The sequence below is a fragment of the Scyliorhinus canicula genome, chromosome 4, assembly GCF_902713615.1.
Source record: "Scyliorhinus canicula chromosome 4, sScyCan1.1, whole genome shotgun sequence".
Taxonomy (NCBI): Eukaryota; Metazoa; Chordata; class Chondrichthyes; order Carcharhiniformes; family Scyliorhinidae; genus Scyliorhinus; species Scyliorhinus canicula.
This window is the reverse complement of record NC_052149.1, coordinates 29,182,727-29,195,421: the sequence shown is the minus strand read 5'-3', so window position 1 is coordinate 29,195,421 and position 12,695 is coordinate 29,182,727. Positions and strand designations below refer to the sequence as shown.

The window sequence follows — 12,695 nt, the reverse complement described above, 5'->3', positions numbered from 1 at the left end:
CCGCAGTCATTAGGAGGAAACCATAAACATTAGTGTTAACAGGAAGACATTATTATATATGTACTAATTTTCCAAAGGGGGCAAAAATAAACAAAACTAAATGTGATTCAGTAAATTTGAGTGGAGAGGTTAACATAAAATCATAGAAAATAGGGGAAGGAGGCCATTCGGCCCTTCGAGCCTGCTCTGCAATTCATTATGATCATGGCTGATAATCCAACTCAATAGCCTAATCCCACTTCCCCCCAGATCCTTTGATCCCCTTGGCTGTAAGTGCTACATCTAACTACTTCTTGAAAACATACAATGTTTTGGACTGAACTATTTCCTGTAACGAATTCCACAGGCGGACCACTCTCTTGGTGAAGCAATTTCTTCTCATCTCTGACCTAAATGGTCAACCCCGTTAAGAGGGATGGAAAACTATACAAGACAAAGCAACTAATTATTCAAACAATGTGATTAACACTGAAAGCATGATCGGCACAGCACGGTGGCACAGTGGTTAGCACTGCAATCGCACAACTCCAGGGACCCAGGTTCAATTCCCACCTTGGTTGACTATCTGTGTGAGCCCGTACTTTCTCCCCGTCAGCGTGGGTTTCCTCTGGGTGCTCAGGCTTTATCCCACAAAGATGTACAGTTAGGCAGATTGACTATGCTAAATTGCCCCTTAGCATCCAAAATGTTAGGTGGGGTTACTGGGTTATGAAGATAGGGCGGAGACGTGGGCTAAAGTAGGGTGCTCTTTCCCAGGGTCATTGCAGACTCGATGGGCTGAATGGCTCCCTTCTGCATTGGAAATCCATGATTCCATGACCTATAGCTCTCCACTCAACTAATGGTAAGTGACACAAAAATAAAGAAAGCATTGTACATGGAATTCAATAGTTTTTTTAAAAACATTTAATTAGCTGAGGTTTTGTAATGCAACTTAAGTCATCCACACAGCTAGCATGGTATACAAACCAAGGGTATCCCATTATGCAATACAGGCAATTTGTTAAGGCATCTCAAAACGACATGCCAGAAATACAGGGGCCCCTGACACACTATACGATCACATCTGACATTTCCAAACATTTTACCCTCATCAGTAATTTATATTTGACCAGCAATGTGTAAAATGTGCTAGTGCCCTGTCCTTCTACCCACTTAGTCCGGAGGGAGAAACAAAACCAGTTAGTTTTAGTGAAAACATGCTGTATTTTATTGCTTAATTCTAGGTTCTGGATTAAAGTGACAGGGATTAAAGTGTATTTTGATTCCAAGGTCAGCCAACTGTTTATCGATTGGTAACCACCTCCATGATTCAAAGAGCACTGGCACCTTTTCTATGAACTGGATTAAAAGTGAAGTGCTAATTAGTAGAAAAACAATTGAGAAAGTGCATTGGGTTCAGGAAATTGGATAATCTTTGCATATATTTCCTACAAAATAGATTTTATTCTATCAGACTGGCACTGATCCCAATGTGCATTTCCATAAAGCAGGAATAGTGTAGTATAAACCAAACTAGCAACTGCATACAACACTAAATTGTGATTCAAAATTCAGTCCATTTGCCTCATTATATAAATGCCTTCCTTGGAACAATACCTGTATCGATTTGCTTTCTTTCCCATTTCCAAAATATCTTGCTTTTTCTCTACCGAACAGCTTGCATTTTACATGTTTGTAATGTTAAATTTAAATCAGCTTTACAACATTTGACCCCTACACAATCTTTGGCTAGTTTCCTTTCACATTCACAATAGCTCTTCAGGGTTCACCACCTCCCGGAGATGTGTGGCCCCACCCACGTTCTGTATACTTGCTTAACTCCACAAGTTACACTTTCTTCCCAGCATTAAGTCCTGTCCCAACCCCACCACACACAACCCCGACCGCTAACTTAAACTCAGGCAGAACTTTACAAAAAAGTCAGTTTCGTTTTACTCCCCATTCCGTCCACCCCATCCCCAGTATCATATTTTTGGAATTTGGGCCCCGCTGGCCTTTCGCTGCTGCACACCACATTTATTGTTTTCTCTTTGTTTGGGTCCTGACCCTTGGCTGTCACTTGCACAGCCTCCTTCCTATTTTTTTTTCACCCCTCTCTCCCCTCCCTATCTAGTGACAGTCCAATTCTCTCCTCCGACTCCCTTTTTCCCTCGCTTCGCATTTCATTTAATTGTTTTCATTTTCAGATCTCCCTCTTGCCTTGAATACCCTGGTCTCTAACTCTGCTTGACCCAACTAATCCTTTGTGTGAAACACCTTAGGAAAAAATCTGGTAAATGGTAAATTAATATGCAGAAATAATGAAGAAATCTCTTTTTAGGAAACAAGGTAATTATTGAACTGAACATTAAGTAGTGGTTAATCGATGGCTACATACAGTGACACCACTATTAAGATAGGATTTTGTTAACAGGTATGTGTTTCCATGAGAAACAGATCACACAAGTTTCCAATGCTCATTAAGATAATAAGCCATCATATGAGTACACTGTGTTCAGAAAACTAGCATGCCTACCTCGTATTAAGGAACTTATGCCCAATTTAGTTACAAAGACATTATCCATCTCCTCACTTCCAGTGAACAGTTCAGCCACTACGTACAAATTAGGTCGTATTCTTCTGGCAGTGTCCAGCATATACTGCAGGTGAAAAGACAAAAGTCAAGGAATGGAGATTTTTTAATTCTTATTTTTTTAAATAGGGAGCAAGGGAAAACCAAAGACCCAGAATGGGAAAAATGGTGAGATCAAGATGGAATCGGCGCAGAAAAACCAATTTAGCATAATGGGAAGTTGGTGAGATGTTGGAGAAATTTAAAGCAAAGTGTCAGAAGAAACAAATGTCAATGTTAAGTAAAACTCACAAAAGAGAAGGCAAAATAAATTGTAAATTAGAAATAAAATGACGGGAAGAGAAAGAAAAAACAGCATCAGTTACCTGCTCTTTAAGGCATTTCACATTTTCTAAAGTCAGGTCTCTTCAAGTACCTTGAACAAGTTTGCAAATTCCTTCTCAGTTAACAAATACATTGTCAATGTACTCTCTGCTTGTGAAAAGCGGTTTCCTTCATGTATATGCTTGGCTTGACTGATCTCGCCCCAATTAGTATCTCTTACAAATAATACAACTCAGTAAACATTGTACAAAAGCATTTTTCTCTGGTATTGCTCAGGGCACTGACAGGGTTGGGGAGGGGGGGGGGGGGGGGGGGAGGCTTCCCTTATATGTGGTAGGGGCTGGGGGGTGCCTCCCCCCCCCCCCCCCCCCCCCCCAATACTTCTGTGGGGGGGTTACAAGAGAGTTTATTTATTTCACAGATTGGAGCGCCCTTTAAAGATGTACCCAATTTCTGTGGAGTCCGCCTTGACAGCAACAACAGGTTCCACCCCACCAGAGTAATGGCGCAAAGCGCGTCCTCCGATTTTTATTTGACAGACCTTAAGAACTGGTCAGGAAACTTGACTGTATTTCTGGGGAGAAACATGGCAGTTTTCAGTCAGAACCTGTAACTATGCCATTTTTGTGGAAAATTCCTCTCGTTCTTTATCTATTTTTCAAAACGGGCAGTTGCTGGGCTGTTAAAAGTGCTCCAGCTGATCATATGCTAGCTTCTAAAAGTTTCTGAGTTGTTTGAAAATGAATGGATGTGAACACCTTACACCTCCTGGAACGTAAAACTCCTTGCGTGGCATAAACATTTCAGCCAAGCCAACACAATGGTCTCACAGATGAGATGTCTGCCCCAGCTCAGCTATTTGCTGTTGGAAGCTCCTAGTTTATATCTGGTGCTAATGGTGCCAATGGCCTAGGCGTTACTTGTCCCAACACGCACAAGTTCCCAACCAGGGGCCCCTTTATCAACCTGAAACCAGCAACTGTTTGACCTCCAAAGAGAACAGGACTCCAGGCCGAAGCCTACGTTGTCTACCATCTTACCATCAAGCAGGTGGTAGCAGAAAGAACTTTGGCCCTCATCAAAACTGCAAAACTCCTGAAACATTGGAACTTGTGCCTTAAAAACCAACTTAACCCTACATGCCTTCACCCCTGGTAGAAGTCTAGTTTTCTGGAAAGATGGATCACCCTGCAACAGTCAACTTCTCCTCTGATGCAACAGTCAACTTCTCCTCTGAAGAAACAGTCCATTAGACTTTCGATTCTGGATCATTGTGGTGGTATGACTAGGAGGTTTACGGTACCTATCTGCCATTGGTGCAGAGCACTCGCTGCCCATTGGCTCAGGTCGGTCATGTGCCTCTCTGCTGATTGGTTGAGGCTAGTCATGTGACTGCTCACCCATTGGCCGAGAGACAAGTAGTCCCGCCTACGAGGCTGGGTATAAGAACCCGTAGGACCCGGCAGTCGGCCTTTCTCTGTTAGTCGACTGCCGGACACACAAATAGTTGATTAAAGCCTGATATATGGAACTTCTTCACGACTCGAGTCCAATTGATGGTACATCACACATGTAAAACCCTAACTTCTATTTTATTTTGGTTGGGCTCTGAGCTTCCTTTTCCCTTATCCTTCTTTGTATTGTATGAGTGCAAAACAAAGCGGCAAACTTTGTGAAACCCCTCCCCCGCATGTGTAAAAATAAACCAACCCCATCTATTTTAATCTTATCTGGAGTTACTCAGATATTTCGAACACTCCTAATTTAAGGGTTAAGAAAATACACTCCCACTTATATAAAGGGGGGGAATAAAAAAAATGTCCAAAAACACCTTTCTGTTTACAGAGAGATAGTGACAGGAGAAATCAGAAGTTTAAATTAATCTCCTTTCTGTTCGTAACATAGTAGAAACCATTGAGGTACTGCATAATCTGGTCAGAACATTGTCATCACTTATTGAAAAAAAAACACCACCCAGGCCTGGGTATCCAATATATGGCTGTCCGGCTATCCCTAACCTTGGTAAACCAACCCTTGACATCTGGTGGGATTTTGTGCTTTATGCATTCCTATGCCTTATTTTGTAGGCCAGAGTTAGACACAGTTGTTTTTTAAAGCACTGTTGGCTCAAGTCCTCAGTTACAACAACCCTCGAGTTTCAGGAACTTCAAATGTCATGTAACTAAATTGAAACAGATTTAAACTTTACATGAGGTTCCTCATGGTCCATGTTAAGCAACCATTGTGTTCCATGCAGCTAAAAATGGTCAAAACCCAGACATCACCAAAAGAATTGGCTGATATAGCACAGTAGAATGGGTCAGCTTTGTAGCTGACATGCCGCCTTGTGGAAACCCTGTAGCTTGCCCTAATACCGTAACAAGGCCTGTACGTGCATAATAGCAACTGAAAACACACTCTACTCCATAGTAAAGTCTGAAACATCTATAAACGAAATGTATTACCAGTAACATGCATGTTCAAACGGTTGCTTAAAATGAATCGTAGGCAGGAGAAAACTTAATCTGTACCTCAGCAACACGAATAGGTGTTGAATGGCAGTTGTCTAACCGCACCCCATAGAAGATTTTGGATGTAATTTCTGTATACTTCTGCATGTGAGCCCAAAGGTAAGGACAGTCTTCGGGCTTTTTTCCGTATCGCAGTTTAACACTGTCACCCCAGCAAATCAATTCCCTCCTGAGGTAAACATTAGAACCTATGAAAATAAAAGCCAATCTGTTAAAATGCATAATAATTAGACTGAGAATTGAATAATAATCGTCTTTATTATTGTCACAAGTAGGCTAACATTAACATTGCAATTAAGTTACTGTGAAAATAATTGAATCCCTCAAGTTTAAATTCCCTTTCCTTGTTGTTCCCACCAAATGTATAATTTTTCACTTTCCTGCATTAAATTTCAACCACTTGTGGGATAAATCCATCATATTATTTCATTATGAGCTTCAGGTCGTTCCTATAGTAAGGTGGCCTAGTGGTTAGCTGAGGACCCGGGTTCGATCCCGGCTCTGGGTCACTGTCTGTGTGGAGCTTGCACATTCTCCTCGTGCCTGTATGGGTCTCACAACCCAGAAAGTTGGAGAGGGTAGGTGGAATGCCCAAGCTAAATTGCCCCTTAATTGGAAAAAAGAAGAATTGGATTCTCTAAATATATTTTTTAAGAAGGTAGTTCTTATAGTAAAGCAAACCGGCAGGATTTAATGGTATCCTTACGCAATAAAGTGACAAGATTAAAAAGAAGGCATTTGGGAGAGAACTTTGAAAGCAACCATTTAGCTGCTTTTAATTTATGTGAAACATTTCTTAATGAAATGGATAACAAAATCTAATTTGAATATCAAGGTTTTACACAAAATTCTACCTCAGCAACCACCTTTCTTCAAGAGACTGCAGGTCGTAAGATACGCCTTTTAGACTATCTATCTGCAATTGAATCATTTAAATTAAATATAAAATACAAGCTGGCAGAGGTGTGCACGGACATCTTTAACCTGTCCCTCCTCCACTCCGAGGTCCCCACCTGCTTCAAGAAGACCACCATCATGTCAGTGCCAAAGAAGAACCAGGCAACGTGCCTCAATGACTACCATCCGGTGGCCCTGACTTCAGTTGCAATGAAGTGCTTCGAGAGGTTGGTCATGAAGGCATCACCTCCATACTCCCAGAACGCCTTTATCCACTGCAATTCGCACACCATCGCAACCGGTCCAGAGCAGACGCCATTTCCCTGGCCCTACACTCATCCCTAGAGCATCTCGACAACAAGGACTCCTACATCAGACTCCTATTTATTGACTACAGCTCCACCTTCAACACCATAATCCCAGCCAAGCTCATATCAAAGCTCCAAAACCTAAGACTTGGCTCCCCACTCTGCAACTGCATCCTCGATTTTCTGACCAACAGACCACAATCAGTAAGAATGAACAACAGCACCTCCTCCATAATAGTCCTCAATACCGGGGCCGCATAAGGCTGCGTACTTAGCCCCCTCCTATACTCCCTGTACACACTCAACTGCGTGGCAAAATCTGGTTCCAACTCCATCTACAAGTTTGCTGACGATACGACCATAGTGGGCCAGATCTCGAATAACGACGAGTCAGAATACAGGAGGGAGATAGAGAACCTAGTGGAGCGGTGAAGTGACAGCAATCTCTCCCTCAATGCCAGCAAAACTAAAGAGCTGGTCATTAACTTCAGGAAGCAAGGTACTGTACACACCCCTGTCAGCATCAACGGGGCCGAGGTGGAGATGGTTAGCAGTTTCAAATTCCTAGGGGTGCTCATCTCCAAAAATCTGACCTGGTCCACCCACATCGTCGCTACCACCAAGAAAGCACAACAGCACCTATACTTCCTCAGGAAACTAAGGAAATTCGGCATGTCCACATTAATCCTTACCAACTTTTACAGATGCACCACAAAAAACATCCTATCTGACTGCATCACAGCCTGGTATGACAACTGCTCAGCCCAGGACCGCAAGAAACTTCAGAGAGTCGTGAGCAGCACCCAGTCCATCACACAAACCTGCCTCCCATCCATTGACTCCATCTACACTTCCTGCTGCCTAGGTAAAGCGGGCAGCATAATCAAAGACCCCTCCCACCCGTTTTACTCACTCTTCCAACTTCTTGGCAGGAGATACAGAAGTCTGAGAACACGCACAAATAGACTCAAAAACAGCTTCTTCCCCGCTGTAACCAGACTCCTAAATGACCTCTTATTGACTGTCCTCATTAACACTACACCCTGTATGCTTCATCCGATGCCAGTGCTTATGTAGTTACATTGTATACCTTGTGTTGCCCTATTATGTATTTTCTTTTATTCCCTTTTCTTCCCATGTACTTCCCATGATAATGATCTGTTGAGCTGCTCACTGAAAATTACTTTTCACTGTATCTCGGTACACGTGACAATAAACAAATCTAATCCAATCCAATCATTTACTCAAGTAAAGTTTAAAGATAGGAAAAACTGGATTATACAGGAATAATAATCGGCAATGACAGAAATGTCATCTACAGTTCTCTCAAGTTAAAGCAAGTTTCTTCAGCAGCTTCTGAGGTCTCGGTGTTTCCGTACTTTGGCAATTGAAAGCAATAAAAATACTACCGACTTTCAAATTAATGTGGAAAGCATTGTGACAGCAAAGAGAATCACAGAATGGTTACAGCACAGAAGGAGGTCATTCAGCCTCTCATTTCCAAGCACGTTTGCTGCAAGAGCCACTCCAGTGTCATTTCCTCAAAGACCACAAAATGTCTCTCTTCAGGTGCTTCTCCGACTTCTTTTTCAAAGCCACAATTGAATCTACTGCCAATACGCTCTCAGGCAGTGCATTACAGAGACTAACAACTCGCTGTGCCAAAAAAATGTCTTTTTCATGGCGTTAATCACCTTAAATTAATGCCTTCTGGTTCTTGACTCTTAACACTGCTTCATTCGTCTTTTGTAACTAACGCACAACTTTAACAGCAAAGTTTAAATGATCTCTACATGCTATAAGCAGTTAGGGATAGCAATGTGACCTTGAAATTGTAGGATAAAGGAACATCGGTACAAACTGGGAAAATCCAAATTTAGGGCCCATGTTGAGAAGCCCTCCGAGTTAAGAACATTGTCTGGCACTTACTGCACAAATTAATCAATACAGTGGAGTCCTGACGACACAGCCCTCAGAACTTTTAATAAAATAATTGAATTGTGGGGACACTTATAGGGTCTTATTGGGTGCATAAACTGAAATAGACCAAATTTTAAAACTTATAAGCAGCATGGCGGCAAAGTGGTGAGCACTGCTGCCTCAGTTCAATTCCAGCCTCAGGTGATCATTTGTGTGGAGTTTGCACTTTCTCCCAGTGTCTGTGTGGGTTTCCTCCAAGTACACCGGTTTCCTCCCACAGTCCAAAGCAGGTTAGGTAGACTGGCTGTGCTAAATTGCCCCTTAGTGTCCAAAAGGTTAGGTCAGGTTACGGGGATAGGGTGGAGGCCCGGGCTTAAGTAGGGTGCTCTTTCCATGCGTTGGTGCAGGCTTGATGGACAGGCTTGCATTGTAAAGTCTATGATTCCATGCACTTGTAACTTGAATTAAATTCCCCATTGCTTTTAAACCTCAGTTACTTTCTCGTTCACAAAATGCTTGTGTTTCAGTTCTCTGAAAATGTTACCCATTCATTTACAAATAATTCACCTGGGTCAGCAAAATTTCTCAGAGGGTCATCACCCATCACCCAGCCGTTGTGGGCCATGAAGTAGACTGCCTTCTCTGGTTGATACATCATTGGCTCCTCCTGCTCCAAAGGCAGCTCTTCAAAATCGTATGTGAAGTATCTGCATGCAAAGAATACAACTTTTTTAAACAACGTAGAGTATACTTGGCTGTATTGGCACGGTTTTAAAAAGTAAACAGGTTAGGATCCCCCGGACTCATTTAATTAGACTGAGTAAACTGAGCCTGTAGGAGGTTAATGCATTGCATCATTGATATTATTTAATGCCAATGTCATTTCCAAGGTAGAAATTAAGTAACTTTTCTGAAGCAAGCAAAGCATGCAATCTGATTACTAGCCAGAAAACAGGAATATTTTTCTCACTATATTTCAACAGTAGTTGCATTTACTGAAATTAGAAACAGTTCTCTGCAGACCTTCCCTGTCTAAATGTGCTTTGTGTAGAATATTTGTGGACTTCAATCCTGTTAATCCCAGTTTCCAAAATTAAAAGTCCAATGTTTAACCCACTGTGCGAGGCCCCCTTGAGCAAAGCCTTCAGGTAGCTTATTGACAGTTAAGTAAAGTACAAGTGCAGGTGATCTTTCAAACTGATCTATCATTTAGACCTGGTAATGAACCAGTGATGGAAACTCTCAGGATGAAAATGGGCTGGAAACTCACACATGGGTTTTCTCTGGTTGGTAATTATTTCTCTGTTTGCCAATCGGTAGTTAGTGGTGTCCCTCAGGGATCAGTGTTGGGCCCAAAATTGTTCACAATTTACATAGATGATTTGGAGTTGGGGACCAAGTGCAATTTGTCCAAGTTTGCAGACGACACTAAGATGAGTGGTAAAGCAAAAAGTGCAGAAGATACGGAAGTCTGCAGAGGGATTTGGATAGGTTAAGTGAATGGGCTAGGGTCTGGCAGATGGAATACAATGTTGACAAATGTGAGGTTATCCATTTTGGTAGGAATAATAGCAAAAGGAATTATTATTTAAATTATAAAATATTAAAACAGGCTGCTGTGCAGAGAGACCTGGGCGTGCTAGTGCATGAGTTGCAAAAAGTTGGTTTACAGGTGCAACAGGTGATTAAGAAGGCAAATGGAATTATGTCCTTCATTGCTAGAGGGATGAAGTTTAAGACTAGGGAGGTTATGCTGCAATTGTACAAGATGTTAGTGAGGCCACACCTGGAGTATTGTGTTCAGTTTTGGTCTCCTTACCTGAGAAAGGACGTACTGGCGCTGGAGGGTGTGCAGAGGAGATTCACTAGGTTAATCCTAGAGCTGAAGGGGTTGGATTACGAGGAGAGGTTGAGTAGACTGGGACTGTACTCGTTGGAATTTAGAAGAATGAGTGGGGATCTTATAGAAACATATAAAATTATGAAGGGAATAGATAGGATAGATGCGGGCAGGTTGTTTCTACTGGTGGGTGAAAGCAGAACTAGGGAGCATAGCCTCAAAATAAGGGGAAGTAGATTTAGGACTGAGTTTAGGAGGAACTTCTTCACCCAAAGGGTTGTGAATCTATGGAATTCCTTGCCCAGTGAAGCAGTTGAGGTGTATGTAGCATAAAGAGCTAACACCTCAACACTGGCCCAGAGGTCCCCGACTTCAACCTCATAAAAGGCAGTGAATGGCACTCAATAAAATTCACACGAGGCATGGACGACGTAATCTCGTGCTTCATAGGTCGATGAGTAACTCCTGCAGTGCGACTATGGGCAGAGTCCCAGAACAGGGAACATTCACATTAACCCCTCCTCATTCAGATCCGTTTCAAAAGATAACCTATTTCTCCACTCAGCTTCTCGGGAGACCCTCAAATGGATTGCCAAACTAGTTACCTCATTGAAAGCTTTCCTGTCATATAAAAGTACAGAGAACTTCACATTCTAAATGAGCTTGCGCTCAACGGTTTTTAGCGACTTGATCACCATACCTGGTCACCAGAGGATTCTTTTCTGTTACAGGTCCAAGTCTGGGGCCATAGTCTACCAGGCGCTCGTAACTTAGAGTCCCCATCGTGCAGTTCACAGCCTGAAGGTACATTATTTTATAATTAAATTGCTTGACGATTTTTAAAAAGACATCAGCTGATTAAAGTTCACTCAGGGGATGCAGGACAGGACAGGACGGGAGGAAAACTGAAGTAAAACCTGCCTGCTCCTGATGCCAATGCACATCCTGTTGGTGTTCCATATTTAACTCTTGTAACTTTTTACGGACCGAGCTGCAGCATTCTTCTATTTCATCAGGTCTATTACTTTAAAAAGAAAATTAAACAGAAAAATGAACAGATTCCAGTGGAAGTCTCACATTTGGTAGGTAGAGAGCTTGCAATTCTATAACCCCTTTCATGACCCTTGGATATCCTGAAGTGCTTTACAGCCAATGAAGCATTTTGAAGTGCAGTCACTGTTGCAGCTTAGAAAATTATGGGAATCACATTTCACACAGCAAGATCCCATAAACAGCAATGAGATAATCTGTTTTTAATGATGCTGGTCGGTGGATAAATATTGACGAAGATGCTGAAAGAATTAATTTGCTCTTCTTCAAGCATAGGTCAAGTATCCTTTATCCGAAGCCCGTGGGGCTAATTATGTTTTTGATTTCAGATAATTTTGGATTACACATATAAAGCTATATTACAATATCATATGTCTAGGCTAGCTATAGTCTAAAGTAAATAAAAGAGCAAGAAGAGTAAGAGTAAGAGTAAGACTGAATTATAGACACAGAGTGCCTGTAACAGGTTTTTTTTCAACATGTTCACCCTAAAAATCACTATCACCAACAATCTGTCCTGGTCCACTCACGTTGATGCAGCAGTCAAGAAAGCCCAACAACATCTCTATGTCCTACAGAAGCCAAAGAAATTCGGCATGTCTGCATTGACTCTCACAAACTTCTACAGATGTGCCATAGAGAGCATCCCAGCCGGCTGCTTCACAGCTTGGTATGGCAACTGCTCGGCCCAAGGTCGCAAGTAACTGCAGAGTGTGGTGAATGTAGCCCAACGCATCACACAAGCTTCCCACCCTCCCATTAATTCTGTATGCACCTCCCGCTGTCTCAGGAAGGCAGACAGCATTATCAGAGACCCCCTCCCACCCAGGCTTTGCCTTCTTCCAGATCCTTTCATCAAGCAGAAGGTACAGAAATCTGAAGACCCACACATCCAGACATAGGAACATTGGACTGATCTTACATTATTTACGACGTCCTATGCTGCTCTTGCTTTGTTTGGCCCCTTGTTCCGCACCGTAATCAGTCACTGTTTGCCGTTGTACCATTTGTCAATGTATTCTGTTGATTATTCTTTTTGTCTACTATGTACGTACTGTGTACATCCACTTGGCTGCAGAAACATACTTTTCACTGTACTTTGGTCATGTGACAAAACAAATCAAATCAAACACGGTAAACAGTGCAGACAAATAACTAGGCTTTCCCTAAAATGTCGATGATCAAAACAATGCGGTTTTGGAAGTTTTTGGATTAAGGATAAAGGATACTCGACTTGCAGTGGTTGTAAT

At 42.1% G+C, this 12,695-nt stretch overlaps 1 protein-coding gene across 5 annotated transcripts in view; it reads right to left on the bottom strand.

Moving 5' to 3' along the window:
• The window catches only part of LOC119964448 (glycogen debranching enzyme-like), a 140,261-nt gene that overhangs the window by 71,780 nt on the left and 55,786 nt on the right, over positions 1 to 12,695 (bottom strand). For all 5 annotated transcript variants that reach the window (XM_038793948.1, XM_038793949.1, XM_038793945.1 and 2 more), the window contains 5 exons: positions 11,317 to 11,419; positions 11,096 to 11,193; positions 9,123 to 9,262; positions 5,431 to 5,618; positions 2,519 to 2,642 (listed from right to left, as the gene is read on the bottom strand). In XM_038793948.1, coding sequence (XP_038649876.1) covers positions 2,519 to 2,642; positions 5,431 to 5,618; positions 9,123 to 9,262; positions 11,096 to 11,193; positions 11,317 to 11,419 — 653 coding nt within the window. The remainder of the gene's footprint in view (positions 1 to 2,518; positions 2,643 to 5,430; positions 5,619 to 9,122; positions 9,263 to 11,095; positions 11,194 to 11,316; positions 11,420 to 12,695) is intronic.